The following is a 19,890-nucleotide window of genomic DNA, read 5'->3' as shown; positions in this document are numbered from 1 at the left end:
GAATGGATTAGCTTAACTGGGACAAATTGAGGACTGCTCCAGTCGACGATTCCTGATGAAGGGCTTTTGCCCGAAACGTCGATTCTCCTGCTCCTCAGATGCTGCCTGACCTTGCTGTGCTTTTCCAGCACCACTCTCGTGGACTCTGGATTAGTTTAATGTCCCAGAGGTGGAAAAGAGATCGCCTGTCCTCTGGGCAAGCTGGGAGGGATTCTGTGACCAATCTGCTTTGTAACTTTTATCTCTTCTCTTTCAGACTTACCATGCTGAGGATCGGGCGTGGGTAGACTTGTAGCCGAGTGTCTTTTTTATCAACCAGGATTTAAACATTAAAACAAGAGGAACCGGACCAAAATCGACATCCACCCTCTCTTCCCACCCCCCCCCCCCACAAAAAAAAACAATGGCGGTCGGCAGATACTGCCTCGCCATTCATCTGCTCCTCACTCTCGCCTCTTGCTGTGAAGGGGGCTCAGTGGTTAACCAGGATTACAGGACTTTTAAAACGGATAACCCAGACTGGGTGTTAAATCACCTAGCGGTGGACCAGAGCACGGGCAGCGTGTACCTAGGAGCGGTCAATCGGATCTACAAGCTGTCCAGTGACCTGCACCCTCTGATCACCCACCAGACAGGGCCGGATGAGGACAATCCGAATTGTTACCCGCCCCGCATCGTCCAGCCGTGCAACGAGCCGCTGCGGCTGACCGACAACATCAACAAGATGCTGCTGATCGACCAGGGGGAGCGGCGCCTGATTGCGTGCGGGAGCCTGTACCAGGGCATCTGCAAGCTGCTGCGGCTGGAGGACCTCTTCAAGCTGGGGGAGCCGTACCACAAGAAGGAGCACTACCTGTCCGGGGTCAACGACAGCGGCTCCGTCTTCGGGGTGATCGTGTCGGAGCAGGGCTCGGACGCGAAGCTGTTCGTGGCCACGGCGGTGGACGGTAAGCCCGAGTACTTCCCGACCATCTCCAGCCGCTTGCTGGCCAGCAACGCGGAGGCCGACGAGATGTTCTCCTTCGTCTTCCACGACGAGTTTGTGGCTTCCCTCATCAAGATCCCGTCGGACACCTTCACGGTGATCCCCGACTTTGACATTTACTACATCTACGGGTTCAGCAGCGGCGCCTTTGTCTACTTCCTGACCCTTCAGCCCGAGCTGATCAACACCGGGCCAGGCTCCAGCCGCCAGCAGGTCTACACCTCCAAACTGGTGCGCCTCTGTCAGGCGGACACCACCTTCAACTCCTACGTGGAGATGCCCATCGGCTGTGTCCGGGACGGGGTGGAGTACCGGCTGCTGCAGGCCGCTCACCTCGCCAAGGCTGGCCCGGTGCTAGCCCGGTCCCTGGGCATTCAGGCCAACCGGGACGACGTGCTGTTCGCCGTCTTCTCCAAGGGCCAGAAGAGGCGCAGCCAGGCCCCCGATGAATCCGTCCTCTGCATGTTTGTGCTGAGCTCCATCAACGAGCGCATTAAGGACCGCCTGCAGTCCTGCTACAGGGGCGAGGGCTTCCTGGACCTGGCCTGGCTCAAAGTGAAGGACATCCCGTGTGTGCCCGCGGTAAGGCTGGCTATCTCTCTGTATGTATGTGTGTGCATGTTTGTGTACGTATGTATGTGTAGCTCTCTGTATGTGTGTGTGTGTGTGTGTGTGTGTCTGGGACTTCTGTTCATTGAACAAAACAAACCAGTCACCCCCTCCAAAAGACGCTGGAAATCCGAAACTTGATTAGATTCCCTACAGTGTGGAAACAGGTCCTTCGGCCCAACCAGTCCACACCGACCCTCCAAAGAGTAACCCACCCAGACCCATTGTCCTCTGACTAACGCACCTAGCACTATGGGCAATTTAGCATGACCAATTCACCTGAACTGTGGGAGGAAACCCACGTAGAACATGGGGAGAATGTGCAAACTCCATACAGATGGTTGCCCGAGGCTGGAATGGAACCTGGGACCCTGGTGCTGTGAGGCAGCAGTGCTAATCACTGAGTCACCATGCCGCCCCTGAAATAGCTGGGACAACACAGCAGGTCTGTCAGCATCTGCTAGAGAGAAAATTGACCCTTCTTCAGAACTCGAGAGTGTGGCGCTGGAAAAGCGCAGCAGGTCAGGCAGCATTAGAAGAACAGGAAAATCAGGAATTCCTGATGAAGGGCTTATACCCGAAACGTTGACTCTCCTGCTCCTCGGATGCTGCCTGACCAGCTGTGCTTTTCCAGCACCACACTCTGGACTCTGATCTCCAGCATTTGCTGTCCTCACTTTCTCCGACTTCAGAACTGTTTGTAGCCAGGAAAATGTTGGGATATCTGCTGAGGATGGGGGCGGAATGCGTCTTCATAGAATTTGTTCCAACTTAACCCGACAGGCCTGTTCACGTTAGTGTATTGTTAGGGAAATGTATCATGTGTTACCAACAACCCAGTAAATTAATCAATCATTTTGACAGCCCCTCAAAGGGGTGCTATAACTGAAATCAAATCCTTAAGGGAAAGTTAGCAAATGGAAATCTCAGTTTTTGGAGTCTATCATGCACTCCCTGCAGTGCTACTCATTGGCACCATGAAGTAAAGTTACCATTGTCCCTCCTGGAATACAGGACTGCACTCTCTCACTGCAACAAGACACCCCTGGTGGTGGTTTAACCTGAGGGTCATCATGCCTCAGGCAAAGGCTGAGGATTGAGAAGAAGGGTCCTTTATAGTAACCTCAGGCAGTACAGGAATCGCACCCATGCTCTCAACATTACTTTGTATTGCCAACCAGCCACTGAGCTAACCAGAAGGCCTAATGCATACCAGTGGGGGATGAGGTGCTCCCTTCTTATGGTCACAGCCACAGAAGATGCAGATTGTTGAGTTTATCAGCAACCCCCCCCCCTCACCTCTACATGTCCCACCCCACAATGGCCAAGAGTGCGGTTGATTAGATTAGATCCCCTACAGTATGAAAACAAGCCCTTTGGCCCAACAAGTCCATACCAACCCTCTGAAGAGTAATCCACCCTGACCCATTCCCCTACCCTATATTTACCCCTGACATTATGGGCAATTTAGCATGCACATCTTTTTGATTGTGGGAGGAAACCAGAGCACCCGGAGGAAACCCACCCAGACTTAGGGAGAATATGCAAAATCCACACAGTCACCCAAGATTGGGATCAAACCCAGGTCCCTGGTGCCACCCTAATTGAATGCAGTGTCCAAAAACTGGCCTAACCAATGTGCTGCACAGCTGCAACAGGGCCTCCCAACTCAGTGCTAGCCACTGAGCCACTGTGCTGCCCGTGGTGTCTATATGGAGCCATTGAAGACAGTGTGCCATTCATGTGTTGTGCAGACCCTGAGAGTGTGGAAGTGATTTTGAATCTTTAAAGCCCCTTGGATTATTCTTCCTAAAGCTCTCCACGTATTCCACTTTTAGGATGCACCTTACACCATATCCCTCTGTTGAAGCTTTTAATTACTTTTCCTAATACCTTCTTATGTGGCTTGGTGTCACAAGTTGGTATTTGCTCCTGTCAAACACTTTGGGATGTTCCAAGAGTGTTAGATCAGTGTAATTCTTTGTAACTGCATGAAAAGTGCTTTAATAACTCTAGTACTGCATTCAAAGGTTCTGTGGCCAAAGGATAAAATGTAAAAGCTTTAAAAAAAACTCTTTAAAAAAAAAACCCTCTGGGCCTCATTCCTATCTGCTGTAGTCTCTAACTAGAGCATATGTGGCCTGCTTGGCCACTATCACTTGGAGTCTGCCCACTTGGATCTTTCCAGCCTGATTTACTGCTTCTGATCTCCATGCAATAAGCCTCATTTGAAACTATTCATGAGAATAGGCTGAGATGATTGCAGAGCTAAATAATCTGCCAGCATTTGTTTTTGAAGAGCATGTATTTTTTTCCATTGACTTGTGGGATGTGGGCATCACTGGCTGGCCAGCATTTATTGCCTGTTGCCCATGAAAAGGTGGTTGTCTTCTTGAACTGCTGCAGTTCAAGTACTGTAGGTTAATCCACAATACCACCAGGGAGGGACTTCCGGGAGTTTGACTCAGTGACAGTGAAGGAACAGTAACATATTTCCAGGTCAGGATGGTGAGTGGCTTGGAGGGGGACATGCAGGTGATGGTGTTCCCATGTATTTGTTACCCTTGACCATTAATGTGGTAGTAGTCCTGGATTTGGAAAGTGCTGTCTAAGGATTGAGAATTAATATCTGCAGTGCATCTTGTCGATAGTGCACACTACTGCTACTGAGTGTAGGTGGTGGACGCCATATATGCTCATGGATGTAGTGCCAATCAAGCGGGCTGCTTTGTCTTGGGTAGTGTCAAACTTTGTGTCGTTGGAGCTGCACTCATCCAGGCAAATGGGGCGCGAGTTTCACACTCCTGACTTGTGCCTTGTATGTGGTGGGCAGGCTTTGGGAGTCAGGAGGTGAGTTACCCCAAGCAGTGTTCATAGTCCCTAACCTGTTCTTGTAGCTACTTTATTTATACAGCAAGTGCATATGAGTTTCTAGTCAATGGTAACTCCCAAGAATGTTGATGGTGGGTGTATTCAGTGATGGTGATAGAGCCATCATTGAATGTCAACTGGTGGTGATTAGATTGTCCCTTATTGGAGATGGTTGTTGCTTGGCATTTGTTTGGCATTCATGCTATTTGCCACTTGCCAGTCCAAGTATGGATATTGTTGCATTTGAGCATGGACTGCTTCAGTACCTGAGGAGGTATGAATGATGCTGAACACTGTACAATCATCAGCAAACCTCCCTATTTCTGACTTTATGATAAAAGGGAAGGTCATTGAATTAGCTGAAACTGGTTGGGCTTAGGACACTATCCTGAGAAGTTCCTGCAGAGATGTAGCAGCTCAGATGACTGACCTCCAACAATCATGATCATCTTCCTATGTGTTAGGTATGACTCCAGTCAGTCAGAAAAGCACTCTCTTGGATAAAGAATTGGATGAGCAGAGAGATCTTGGTGTCCATGTACACAGATCTCTGAAAGTTGCCACCCAGGTAAATAGTGCGGTGAAGAAGGCATATGGCGTACTGACTTTTATTGGTAGAGGAATTGAGTTCCGGAGCCCTGAGGTCATGTTGCAGTTGTATAAGACTCTGGTGCGGCCGCATCTGGAGTATTGTGTGCAGTTTTGGTTGCCATACTATAAGAAGGATGTGGAGGCACTGGAACGGGTGCAGAGGAAGTTTACCAGGATGTTGCCTGATATGGTAGGAAGATCATATGAGGAAAGGCTGAGGCACTTGGGGCTGTTTTCATTGGAGAAAAGAAGGTTTAGGGGTGACTTGATAGAGGTGTACAAGATGATTAGGGGTTTAGATAGGGTTGACCATGAGAATCTTTTTCCACATATGGAGTCAGCTATTACGAGGGGGCATAGCTTTAAATTAAGGGGTGGTAGGTATAGGACAGATGTTAGGGGTAGATTCTTTACTCAGCAAGTCGTGAGTTCATGGAATGCCCTGCCAGTAGCAGTGGTGGACTCTCCCTCTTTACGGGCATTTAAACGGGCATTGGATAGGCATATGGAGGATAGTGGGCTAGTGTAGGTTAGGTGGGCTTGGATCGGCGCAACATCGAGGGCCAAAGGGCCTGTACTGTGCTGTATTTTTCTATAAATCATTTGTAACTGAGAAGTTAAAGCCCATGTATTGACTCTTGGAGAGGGATAGAAAGCTTTTAAAACAAACAAAATAAATTTGAGCAGGAGTTGGCAATTCAGCCCCTTGAGCCTGTTCCACTATTTTAATATGATCATGTCTGATTACATGTCAGCCTCAACTCCACTCTCCTGCCTGCTCTTTAACTCTTCACTCTGATATAGTAAATTCCATAGATTCACAATCTTTTTGAGAGAAGTAATTTCAACTAATTTTGGTTTTAGGCGGAGAGATACCATTTAAAACAATGACCTCTCATTCCAGAGTGCTCCAGATGGGGAAACATCATTTCTATGTCTGCTTTGTCAATCCCCTTTAGCAATTCGTATACTTCAATTAGATATTCTCTCATTCTTTTAAATTCCAGAAAGTATATGCCTAAAATCTCCGTAAGACAAGCTCTTCATTTCTACAATCAATCCAGTGAATTTATTCTGAGCTGCTTCCAATACAATTTACATCCGTTTTCTACTAAGAGGACCAAAACTGTGCACAATGTTCCAAGTCTGATCTCACTCATGCCTTGTACATGTCATGACTGAAAAAGATGTCTATTGAAGTAACATACATACTCTGTATACCATTGTGTAGAATGAATTACTTTTGAATCATACTCTATGCTGTTTCATTCAATTCCCACAATGGCTGAGGTCATTGTGAAGGTCCCACCATCTCAACCTTATCCCTCATCTGAGGTATTGTGAACCTCTGGTTAAACTCCCCATCGGTTGCCTCTCGTGAGAAACCAGCCCTATGGTCCTCTGAGACTGTGGCAACTTCACTAGCAAATGATTTTAAAAAAACAAGAATTTCTCTTTCTTGCAACAGGACCTATCATCAAAAATGACCAGGTACTCTATATTTGATAGAATTTCCTGATGAAGGGCTTTTGCCCGAAACATCGATTTTCCTGCTCCTCTGATGCTGCCTGACCTGCTGTGCTTTTCCAGCACCACTCTAATCTAGACTCTGGTTGCCAGCATCTGCAGTCCTTGTTTTTACCAAGTTGTTTTTATCGATATCTGATGTTAGCTAGCTGGGTCATTGGGTCAAAATCCTGGAATCCTCTTCTAAATGGTATTATAGGTCTACCTAGAGCAAATGGACTGCGCTGGTTCAGGAAGGCAGCTCACCACCATTTCAAGGGTGACTAGGAATGGGCAGTAAATGCAGACTTGGCCAACAAAACCATTGTTTAATGAGTGAATTTTAAAAAATGGAAAATTTGCCTGCAAGACTCCCTGCTATTGCTCAAATAGACCTTTTTAGCAGGAATTTGAGCATAATGATTTAATCCTTAATTCAAAAGTTAGCAATTCCAACTTTTTTTATATAAAGAATTATTATGAATTATAGTAGATCATTCTACTCAAGTTGATCTGTGTCAATGTTTATAATTCACAAGCATTCACGCACCCTACTTTCTCAAATTATATCAACATATTCTTCCAGGCTTTTTTGTTCCCGTCATCATCTTTTTCTCCCCTTTTTAAATAATGAAATAGTAAATTAGTTCATTGACTGTTGTAGAGACATAGGTGAAACACTCAAGTCCTCAATGGGGTTTGAACCTACAGCCTTCTGATTGTGAAGTCAGCTGGTTGTGAGGTGTGCATGGCAAAGTCTTCATATGATATGTAGTGCTCATTTGCATTGATATGTGACCTAATTTGTACAGCAATAAAGTAGTACAGTTATCTTTTAATAGCCACTTGGCATTTTACTGATTCATTTTTCTCATTTGTGAAGAAATCAGAAATGTTATTAATTTTATCATATTTGAAACTTGAATGTGATAAATTGAAAACCTGTGATTTTTTTTTCTAAATCTCTACTTGTGTGATGGATGGTGACTCATTTGTGACTTTAGGGCTTATGAATTATGTTCTTAGTATCAGGCATGGAAATTAAAATGGCATGCTGGGTGTTCCAATGACTCAAGGGGGATAGCTGAACCCAGTGGAGTAGAGTTTAGTCAATAGATCAGGGTAAGAATGGCAACAAATCGCATCTTGTACTAAGTTAACACACCTGTCTTGTTTTATTTGATTACTTTCAATTAACTCTGCTCTAGTGTTGTGGTTTTGCTGCTGTAACTACTATACTTCATTGTCTTCACAAGCTTGTTTAATGGTTGGCATGTTAGCCCTGAGCACCTGTGCCTTTATCTCTGTCAGACTTTTTTAACTCACCAACACCCCCTCAGATCACCTTCATCCTCTGACTGCCACATTATGTGACATTACTTCAGTTAACCCATATCCTGCCATCACCCTCTAGTGTTGAGCTCAACTGATCCAGCTAAAGGAAAATCTCTGCTTTTGCTCCAACCTGTGTACTATTTCTCCCACTCACTGGATCATGCTGTTAACTCTCTGGAGCTGCTTTGTACTGTTCTTCTGGCACTCAGTTCTTCTCATCAATTACCTCCCACTTTTAGACCATAAGACTGTAAGACATAGGAGCAGCTATTAGGCCATTCAGCCCATTGAGTTTGCTCTGCCATTCAATCATGGTTGATAAATTTCTCAACCCCATTCTCCCACTTTCACTCTGTATCCCCCTGATCTCCTTAATAATCAAGAACCTGTCTATCTCAGTCTTAAATATACTCAATGACTTGGCCTCCAAAGTCTTCAGTGGCAATGAATTCCATAGATCCACCACTCTCTGGTTGAAGAAGTTTCTCCTTACCTTCATTCTAAAAGGTCTTCCCTTTGAGGGAAGGCTAAGGCTGTGCTCCCAGGTCGCAGCCTCTCCTAATGTTATTCCCTCTGTTGGACCTTGGATAGTCACCCAACCTTTACCAAAGTCACCCTTCACACTTAAGCTGGGTATTGGACTTGTATAGCTGTTCTGGTTTGATTGGTAAGTTCAACCAGGGATATGTTTTGCTATCTTTGGCAATAGCTGAATCAACTGGAGTACAAATGCAATCCAAAGCCCCTCTTGGTCACTGCTAACTAACTACTCCATCTTATCTTTATTTGAGTTTTTTTTAACATACAAGCAGTCTGTGGAATCATTTGTTTTCAAAATCGAGGCCATATACTGGGGTGCCTTTGTTTCCTTCAATCTCCTTGCTAAGCTTTTATCTCCACTCATCACAAACTTCATTTAAGCATGAACATCCAGCCTGGCTGCTGCCCATTAAAAGCACTCATCTGTTTTACTTCAATGGGTTGACTTCAAGGTTTTTAAGTACTGCACACGCTCCTACAACCCGATTTGGATTATTGCTTTATGCTGCATTTCACACTTGTATCCTGCCATATCCAGATCAATGAAAAACCTGTTTGTTTGTGCCTTTTGTTATTTTTTTGGCTCGGTTGCAGACTTGTGATGTATTCAGGCTTTTCTTTAGGTAGGAATGTTACATAAATATTCTGGCTGATACAGTTGAAGTACTAAATTAGCTTTGACGTCTGGAGTAGGGTAAGGAATTAGAAAGCAGTGTCATGCTGATCATAAACCAGTGGTGGATGGGTATCACATTACAGCTGGTTTTGGGTCAGGTGTGATTGTTATGTGATGCCAATACTCTCCGTATAGAAAAGGATGAAAGAAAGATTGTGGTCGTTATGAAACCACAATCACTCAATAAACTTTGGGAGAAATGGATGTAAATTTCTTTTGAGTGAAGTGAAAATTTACGATGTATCAACAAACCTCCTACTTTTTAGCCAGGAACATTGTTGTGAAACTTTCTCATTTCTGATTTAAAACAATGGCCAGTGGTGTAGCTTAAAACTTCCACTCTACTAAAATCTCACTAGAGCTATTAAGGGGAAGTGTAAGTGTTTGTCCATTTTCAGACTGGCCATTCTGCTGTCCTCAATCATCCAATGGGTTTCTAGTCCTCCGATGAGGTTATGTTTGCCCATAACGTAAACCTCCAGTCACAGTGAGTGAGAAGTTAACATCCATCCCAGTTGTACTTAAACTTGGATATCTGGCTGACTTTTGTGTTAACATATGCTTTTCAAACCAGTACTGCCTCCTGTGATGAGAGTGTGGTGCTGGAAAAGCATAGCAGGTCAGGTAGCATCCGAGGAGTAGGAGAATCGATGTTTTGGGTATAAGCCCTTCACCCTGCCTCCAGTGAGACCTGTCATTGCTTATGTCATTGATGTGAGTTATAGAAAGTCTAGTTTATTCTGTTTACACTGTTGTTTTTAAGATTGAGCTTGCAGAAAATCTAAGACTTGGCAACTATCTCATTTTTCCCCCTTTTTTATCGACGTTATTTTCTTTTTTTCCCAGGATGTTTCTGACATTCAATGAATGCAAGTTGTTTTGTTTTGTGAGGGAAGACAATAGTCTCTATGACCTACTAACCTTGTGGTGCTCTTCACTGGTGTTAGTCCTGGCCCCTTGTGCATTCATTGCAGTCTAAATAAAGGCAGCGAGACATAAATGGAAGTGAAAAATATCAATCACGTTATGGTTAGCATGTGTTGGATAATACTTTCGATTGGCTGATGAGCGCATAGCAGTGCCCTGTCCCATTAATCGAACTAAGGTCTAGACTCAAACTGGTGTCCCTTTACTTCTTTGGGACAAAATAGTTTTTCATACTGTGAAAGAAATGCTGGTTTCATTCCTGACTTGATGTACTGTACTTCTACGCCAGCCATGGTTCACAATGTCTTCAGTTGAACTGTTCTTTACTTTGTAGTTACCAAGTGTTGCATCTTGGAAGGGAAATTTGACCATTCCTTAGCCCATGCCAATAGCAATAACATTTGCAATGGAAAGGCTCAAGAAACATCTTTCTTTTTTGGGTAACTATCCGTAAAGAACCAGTTGGCTTTTTCTTTAAAAAAGAAAGGCTTGTATTTTTCACCTCCAGATGTCTCAAAGCGGTTTACAGCCAAAGATATACTTTTTGAAGTGTAATCACTGTTGTGAAGTAGGGAATGTGGCAGTGCATTTGCAAACTGCAATTTCACACTCACAGTAATGTGATAATGATTGGATCTCTAATTGAGAGATAAATGCAAACCTATGCTCATAATGCCATACCAATTTCATGCCCATCTGAGAGGCTGTTTGGGGCCTTTGTTTGTTCCAACTTTGATCGTGCTACATTCTTCAGTTCTGCAGTGGACTGACAAATGTTTCTTTTCATGTGCTCCAATCCTGATATACAAACTGATTCCACAAAAGGGCCACAGTTAGCGGAAAAAGTTGTGTCTGAAATGCTTAAAGATACCTTGCCTACACAGTTAATTAACGGGGTAGGATCTTCCTTTTAGAGAATGATTTGCCTTTTGCATGGTGGTAATATCACACCTCAAGCACACTGAAATTAATAAACCTATTCAAATAATTGATTAGTATTGTAAATTAAAATTGATGGCCTTTTCCATTAATACACATGGCCTCAAATCGCACTTCAAACTAATAATCTATTTATAACTTCCACTAGTTGAGTTTAGGAATTATGCCATGTTAGTTGCTCTTTGTTTTTAAAGAAGACATTTGGATATTTCAGTCGAGTCCTAAGGGTATGTTGCACTGACTGGTGCTTTCAGATAAAACATTGAACTGATCTCATCTGCACATTTGTGAATGTAATGAGCCTATGTGACTCTTCGAGGGGAGTTGTTATTTAAAACAATCTGAATGTTCTTTCCCTACTCAGATGTAGAAACTCTATCACTGTTACATAAGCCTCTTGATCAGGACAGCAGATACTTTCTCATCACCCAGTCATAGAGTCATAGAGATGTACAGCATGGAAACTGACCCTCGGTCCAACCTGTCTATGCCGACCCAACCCAATCTAATCCCACCTGCCAGCACCCAGCCCATATCCCTCCAAACCCTTCCTACTCATATACCCATCCAGATGTCTTTTAAATGTTGCAATAATACTAGCCTTCACCACTTCCTCTGGCAGCCCATTCCACACACGCACCACTCTCTGGGTGAAAAAATTGCCCGTTAGGTCTCTTTTATGTCTTTCCCCTCTCATCCTAAACCTATGTCTTCTAGTTATGACCTCTCCACCCCAAGGAAAAGACCTTGTCTATTGACCATATCCATGCCCCTCATGATTTTATAAACCTCAATAAGGTCACCCTTCAGCCTCTGACACTCCAGGGAAAACAGCCACAGCCTGTTCAGCTTCTCCTTATAGCTCAAATCCTCCAACCCTGGCAACATCCTTGTAAATCTTTTCTGAACCCTTTCAAGTTTCACAACATCCTACCGATAGGAAGGAGATCAGAATTGCATGCAATATTCCAAAAGTGGCCTAACTAATGTCATGTACAGCCGCAACATAACCTCCCAATTCCTATACTCAATACTCTGACCAATAAAGGAAAGCATACCAAATGCCTTCTTCACTATCCTATCTATCTGTGACTCCACTTTCAATGAGCTATGAACCTGCACTCCAAGGTCTATTTGTTCAGCAACACACCCCAGGACCTTATGATTAAATGGACAAGTCATGCTAAGATTTGCTTTCCCAAAATGCAGCATTTCACATTTATCTAAATTAAACTCCATCTGCCACTTCTCAGCCCATTGGCCCATCTAATCAAGATTCCGTTGTATTCTGAGGTAACCTTCTTTGCTGTCCTCTACATCTCCAATTTTGGTGTCATCTGCAAACTTGCTAACTATATCGCCTATGTTCATATCAAATCATTTATATAAATGACGAAAAGTAGTGGACCCAGCACCGATCTTTGTGGCTCTCCACTAGTCATAGGCCACCAGTCTGAAAAACAACCCTCCACCACCATCCTCTGTCTTCTACCTTTCAGCCAGTTCTGTATCCAAATGGCTCCAGAACTCTGGCGCTGGTGGGATTTGAACCCAAGCCGCTTGGTCCAGAGGGTGATGTGCTACCACTGCATCACAATAGCCCTCTTTTGTCTGCAGGAATATATTTATCCCTCAACTAGTTGCAGTTAGCACAAGATCTGATTGGTTGATATTAGTTGGTATGAGCAGTGTAATCTTTTGGGTTCTCAACACTTTTCTTCATGCATTCATGGGATATGGGTGTCACTGGTGGGGCCAGAATTTATTGCCCATCTTTAATTGCAGTTGAGAAGATGGTGGTGAGCTGCCTTCTTGAACCACTGCAGTCCATTTGGTGTAGGTATACCCTTAGGAAAATGCCCTTAGGAAACGAGTTCCAGGATTTTGACCCAGTGACAGTGAGGGAGCAGCAATATATTTATTTCCAGGTCAGGATGGTGAGTGGCTTGGATTGGAGCTTGCAAGAGGTGGTGTTCCCATGTATCTCCTGCACCTGTCCTGCTTGATGCTGGTGGATGTGAGTTTGAAAGGTGCTTTCTAAGACGCTTTAGTGAATTTCTGCATTGTGTAGATGGTACATACTGCTGCTAATGTGTGTCAGTGATGAAAGGTTGTGAATCTGGTGCCAATCAAGCAGGTTGCTTTATCCTGGATGGTGTTGAGCTTCTTGAGTGTTGTTGGATCTGCACTCATCTAGGCAAGGGGTCAAGTACGTGGAGTGCATTGTATTGTTTCACATTCTCTGTTTCAAGGGGAACATTTTTGGAGCTCTTTAGGGGAGCGAGATGTGATGGTGAATACGAAATCAAATTATTTGATTTCATTCTGGTGCAACCAATTTTTCAAAAAGACTTCTCTGAAGCAAATGTTATAAGACTCAAAGCAATATTGCGGGGTCATACTGGAGGATTTATTACCTACACACTGAAGGGGGCAGAAATGTCTTACTTCATCAATAATGTTGAATGTTTCATTGGGTGAATCCTGCCTGGCACTTTGCCAAAAAAAGTAGACACCATGGAAAGAAAGTCATCTGAGGAACAGATTTTGTTCGGGCAATGGGATGGGCTAAAATAGTAATTTATTCCATTTACAATGGATGATGAACATTGATTTAATATTGTTGTTGAGAAACCTTTAATTTAACCATTGCCTCTCTATTTTCTTTGCAGCCAGTTCCCATTGATGACAGCTTCTGCGGACTGGACATTAATGCTCCTTTAGGTGGCTCCACTCTCATGCAGGGCATCCCCCTGTTCTCTGAGGACCGAGACCGAATGAGCTCAGTGATTTCTTATGTTTACAACGACCACTCACTGGTATTTGTGGGGACTAAGAGCGGCAAGCTGAAAAAGGTAGGAGAAGCTGGCTTTCCCCAGGGAGTTACTTTGATGGTGTGTGAAACAATGTGTACACCCAAGTAGTTTAGTGCTTTTATTGTTTTGTTGTTCCAAGTTGTCCATTTGCTGTAGATGCACTTTCAGAATAGTTTCTTTTATCACAACCAGCAGAATTTATGACAAAGTTAGTGCTTGTAGACTGCGAGATGGTTTTGTTGATCATTGAAATGAAACAAAACAAATATTTTTGGGGCAGGATTCACACTCGACTGGTACGTTGCCCTCCAGTGGGTTAGTGACTGAGAGGTTGTTTTTAGTTATTTTCAATCAATGTGCTCAGTCACGTTATAACACCAGCCTGGAGTAGGTGAAATGTGGCAGGGTAAACTGATCAGCGATATTTTGTTTTTTGCCTACATGTTGCCATCACTCTGTTCCAACAAACAATTTGAATGTCAGCTCCTCAAGGCAGCTGAATGGACAATTCCTCGGGTAGATTTGTTTGCATGTCTCAGCTTGCTCTGGTTAGATTTGGCACTGCAGCTTGCTGTTTGGATGGGTTTAAAGGAATTGAACAATGGAAACGGTGGGGAGGTGTTCACACCTGGTTCCAAAGGGAGCATGCTGCTGTGTTGTACTGTGTCCAAACCTGGGGGGTCTTGACTGCTATAATCTCAGCCACTCCAGCTGCTCGTTACCTTGTCTGGCCCCACTCTGCAGAAGTACTCACTTTGTTTGGGAGCAGGTTACAGTGCACTCTATTCAAGTCTTATACAGCACAGTGATTATCATTATAAGTCTAAAGCAGCTGGATACTTTCCACGGGGGTGCAGATGCTCTCCAGTACATGTGCAAGAAGGTAACCTGGAAACCAGGCAGGATTAATGTGTCTCAAGTTGAATAGCTCATACGTAGTACAGAAGAAACATTTAAAACTGATAACCCTGTATACGTCTTAGTTGAGTTAATGTATGTGCTTGCACTATTCACAGATAGTTGTACACGTGGAAAAACACGCTTGAGGTAAGACACTGGGTCAGAGGGCAGAAATTGGAATTTCCCATAATTCTGATGGTCTGCAAAATCTAGGCAGAAAACGGAAGTGTAGCTGTTACCAGGCAGGCTGAGAGAGAAATTCAATGTGATTAACCAAGAGCATTGTGAAGTAGATCACTGCTGCAGTCAGTGTGATGTATGTTTTCTCTCTCAACTTTAATTATGTTTAAAAAATACTTGTTTCTCCTTGTCTCTCTTGACTAGGGAATACATAGGTTAGCAAATCTTATCCCCCAGAGAGGTTTGAAGAGATGACATCCCTGTCTCACAGCTGGACAGTGATGCTTGTTTGGCCCATCGAGGACTGCCTTGCAGCTTCATGCTAATCTATGAGTTCCCTGACAACACACAGATTCATCATGTTGTCATTGGACGTTTCAGTATGTTAAAGGCACTATCAATTGTTTGGACCACTTCAACAATTAGAATGATCATGGGTATGATCATTCAAAACTAACTGTTCTCAAAGAAAACTGTCCCATCCTATTTGCAAGTTAAAAGGAATAAAGGAGGTCAGTCAGGGAGCAGAATGGAAGTTTGTTTAGCAAGTCATCATTTTCAGAATAATAGTTTTTATTTTTGAAGTTTTAATTTAGATTTGACTTATTGAAACTGAAAAATTACCACCAAAATGGGATATTTTGACATTACACTGGAATATCTGAGCAGCCCATGTGATTGAGAATTGACTTCGGATGATTCAGAAGGTTGAAATAAGATGTACTTTAATGCTCTCTTGGGTTCTTTGTCATAGAATAGCATCGTTATAGTGTGGAAGCAGACCATTAAGCCCATCGAGTCCACACCAACCCTCTGAAGAGCATCCGACCCAAACCCATTTCAATCCCTATAACCCTGCATTTCCCACACCTCCCAGAATAAAGAGTCGTTAGTTCATGGAATGCCCTGCCAGTAACAGTGGTGGACTCTCCCTCTTTATGGGCATTTAAGAGGGCATTGGATAGGTATATGGAGGATAGTGGGTTAGTGTAGTTTAGGTGGGCTTGGATCGGCGCAACATCGAGGGCCCAAGGGCCTGTACTGCGCTGTATTCTTCTATGTTCTATGTTCTATGTTCTAATACTATGGGCAATTTAGTGTGGTCAATCCACCTAGCCTGCACATCTTTGGACTGTGGGAAGAAACCAGAGCACCCAAGAGGAAACCCATGCAGACACAGGGAGAATGTGCAAATTCCATGTAGACAGTCACCCAAGGGTAGAATTAAACCTGGGTCTTCAGCACTGTGAGGCAGCAATGCTAACCACTGAGCTACCATGCCATCTGTAACACATAGGAGCAGAAAATAGGCCATTCAGCCCATTGAGTCTGCTCCACCATTCAATCATGGCTGATAGGTTTCTCAACCCCATTCTCCCGCTTTCTCCCCATAGCCCTTGATCCCCTTGACAATCAAGAACCTATCTATCTACACCTTAAATATACTCAAAGAGCTGGCCTGCGCAGTCTTCTGTGGTAATGAATTCCATATATTTATCACTCTCCGGCAGATGGAGTTTCTCCTTATTTCTATTCTAAAAGATCTTCCCTTTACACCACCCTGGGCCCTCAGGTCATAGTCTTTCCTACCAATGGAAACATCTTCCCAACATCAACTCTGTTCAGGCCATTCAATATTCTGTATGTTTCAGTTAGACCCTCCCCCCTCAGCCTTCTAAACTCCATCGAGTATAGATCCAGGGATCCTCAAACATTCCTCATATGTTAAGCTTTTCATTCCTGGGACTAGTGTCATGAACTTCCTCTGAACTCTCTCCAGGGCCAGTACATCTTTCCTGAGATATGGGGCCCAAAACAGTGCACAATACTCCAAATATGGTCTGACCAGAGCCTTATAGAATCTCAGAAGAAAATCTCTGCTTTTATGTTCAAGTCCTCTCAAAATAAATGCTATCATTGCATTTGCCTTCCTGACTGCTGACTCAACCTGCAAGTTTACCTTGAAAGAAACCTGGACTAAAATTCCCAAGTCTCTTTGCACTTTTCTCCCTATTTAGAAAAACGTCTATGCCTCTATTCTTCCGTCCAAAGTGCATGACCTCACTTTTTCCCACATACTCCATCTGCCACTTCCTTGCCCACTCTCCTAACCTGCCCTAATCCTTCTACAGCCTCTTCGCCTCCTCAATGCTACTGTCCCTCTACCTATCTTTGTATCATCTGCAAACTTAGTCAGAGTTCCCTCAGTTCCTTCACTGAAAAGTTGTGGTCCCCGCACTGAGCCTTGCGGAACATCACTTGTTACTGGCTGCCATCCTGAGATGGACCCTGTTATGGACCAGGCCAGACCCCCTCAAAACATTTCAAGAAGGTAGACCCAACCGTAACTTTTCTAGTTGTTTTAAGCAGGTGTTAAGCGTATGTACCAGGAGTGATACAGCTGTCCCAACCACTTGGTTTTAAACAAAGCAGAATTTATTTCTACACATACAAAAGAGAACAGTATATAGAAAAACATAACCTATCTGAAAACCCAGTTGACTCCAAAGCAACTTAATGATGCTGTTCCAAATACTTGTAACAAAACATAAACACCTCCTCAGCAAGCATAGGTAAAATCAAACACAGGTTCTTACGGGAGAGATGGCAGAGAGAGAGAGAGAGCATCAGCATGGAGCTGTTTCTTTGACCAGCAGCCTCAAAAAACTGACTGCTTGCTAAAACCAAACCAAACTCTGAACTGGGAGAACTGGCCACTCCCCTTTCATTGTACAACTGTTTTAAAGGAAAGACTTAAAAGCATTCTCAAGTAGGTAAACTCAGACATATTGGAACCTCTGATTTTACAACCCCTCTGAAAAAACCCAAGGACACCATAACCTTGTTAAAGAAGCAGCATTGTCACAACCCTTTTATCCGAAGTCTCTGCGTTCTGCTAGACAGCCAATCTCCTATCCATGCTAGCACCTTGCCTGTAACACCATGGACTGTTATCTTACTTTATTAGCCTCCTGTGTAGAACCTTGTCAAAGATGTTCTTGAAGTCCAGGTAGATAACATCCATTTGGTTCTCCTTCGTCTAACCTGCTAGTTACTTGAAGAATTCTAGCAGATTTGTCAGGCATTATCTCCCCTTGATGAAACCACGCTGACTTTGCCATGTTTTAACATACACTTACAAGCATTCAGAAATGTCATCCTTCACAATGGATTCCAGGATCTTGCCCATGAGCAAGGTCAACCTAATTGCTCCCTTTGTGCTGCCCCATCACATCCTACTTCTCCCGGTTTAAGAATAAACCTATCTTTGAAACCATTATTGCTGCAGAAGTCGACTTAATTCCAGCATTAGGTGATGAGACTCCCTGTAAGCGCAATTAATATGCAATTTTTAAAGTGGAGAATTGAGTTAATCTACAGGGGGCCTGAACCAAGTGACTTGAATGTGGAAAAGGGATGTTATCCTAAAAGGTTTATATGCTCAATTGGAGTGCAAGACTAAATTAATCCCTCTGTTTTATTTTCTCTGATTACTGAGTGATATCTAGATTCTGCTTCTAAGTCAAGTAACAAATATTTAATTTTGAGCTAATTTTAATGACTCTCAAGTGTCAAGATTAATTGTGTTTTGAGATTTCATTGACAGCATCTCGCTTTTATGGTGATTAATGTCTGGAGGTTTCCATTATTTGATTTACATATTAAATAGAGACTCATTTAAAAAAAAACAGGATTGTTAGAGCAGAACTGTTCCTCATCTTAGATTGGCCATCATGCCGGCATTTGGAATGAGTTCTTTCTTGATTGAAATTTTTGTCTTGGAAAAGAATGGAATAGGTGAGAGGAATCTTTGTGTAATGTACCACAACACTGATTGTGTAGTGAGATATAACATATGTAGGAGAGAAAACCACCTCTGCTCACCATCCTGTCACCACTGGCCCTGCTTTGTTCTACAAGTTTTGTCATGATAAATAAATGTTTTCCTGACCCCATGTACGTGAACTACACAGATACAAGTGGGCACACATTTGTTTTGAAGCTAAAATTGCAGGGCGGTGAGGGAATAGCAGGGGCTTTGGGAAAACTGGATAGGTGTTTTAAAACAACTGGCACAGACTTAATGAGCTGAAATGACCTTTCTGTTTTACATGATTCTACAAAAGGCTCACATCCATGCAGGGTCCTCTACTTGTCATCTAACCTCATGCCTGGGAACTTTCATCATCACTCTACAGCAGTAATTTGTGTAAGACACTGACTGTAACAGCATTGCTTTTAAACATGCTTTCCATATCTCACTCAACAATTAGGAAGCTCTTTCAGCTGCTACTAATTGGTGCTAGTGATTAGTATGCTTTTTAAACTTTTAAAAATGCCTTGTCGGGGGCAATAAAGCCTTCCTGAAAATTACTGCAGAAGGAACACAGCTTAGTTTAGCGCAAGGTGTTTCAGTAAATACGTCACCATGTAACTCTGTTTATACAGTACATGTCATGTACCTGACAGTGATGCTTGTTGATTTTTTTTTAAAAAAGCTGATGGAGTATTTGTACAAGTACCTGATCGAAGAGTGTTGACTGTTTTCAGATCTTGTATCTGCTCTTCTTTCTCCCAATGGTCAGATGAACGGGTCAAATAGAGATTGAAGCCCCCATTTTGAAATATTCAGGCCAACCATCTATTTTGCAGCTAATGCCAAATGACCTTTCCTGAAGATTTTTAAGGCTTTTTTGGGATCAGAGATGCAGAATCACAGGATAATTATAGTAAAGAAGGATGCTATTAAGCCCAACATGTACGCACAGTTCCTGAAACAAGCATCATTACTTAGTGCCAATCTCTTTTCTCCTCTTGCACACTATTTCCATCCAAATAATCAAGAGGGGATTACTTACAGGAGGCACCATACCTCCCCTATCTCTGCCAAGCTTCCATAACTTTCCACGTTGTACCTCTGGTGCCCAGTACTTGTGCATCGCTTTGGTTCACTCAGAAGGTGGTTAATGGTCTCCAGTTAAAACCTGCAACATGCAGCTGGATGTTGTTCCATG

At 43.4% G+C, this 19,890-nt stretch overlaps 1 protein-coding gene across 8 annotated transcripts in view; it reads left to right on the top strand.

Annotated features, from left to right (window-relative positions):
• plxna4 (plexin A4) overlaps positions 1-19,890 on the top strand; it is a 633,380-nt gene that overhangs the window by 10,759 nt on the left and 602,731 nt on the right. For all 8 annotated transcript variants that reach the window (XM_087999383.1, XM_043714038.2, XM_087999382.1 and 5 more), the window contains 2 exons: positions 257-1,567; positions 13,652-13,834. In XM_087999383.1, the coding sequence (XP_087855509.1) occupies positions 404-1,567; positions 13,652-13,834 (1,347 nt within the window). In that variant the 5' untranslated portion in view covers positions 257-403. The remainder of the gene's footprint in view (positions 1-256; positions 1,568-13,651; positions 13,835-19,890) is intronic.

The sequence above is a fragment of the Chiloscyllium plagiosum genome, unplaced genomic scaffold (assembly GCF_037043375.1).
Source record: "Chiloscyllium plagiosum isolate Xiang-an unplaced genomic scaffold, Cpla_swu_hap1 HiC_scaffold_23, whole genome shotgun sequence".
Classification (NCBI taxonomy): domain Eukaryota; kingdom Metazoa; phylum Chordata; class Chondrichthyes; order Orectolobiformes; family Hemiscylliidae; genus Chiloscyllium; species Chiloscyllium plagiosum.
Note: the sequence above shows the minus strand (reverse complement) of the source record. Positions and strands in the feature narration are given on the sequence as shown.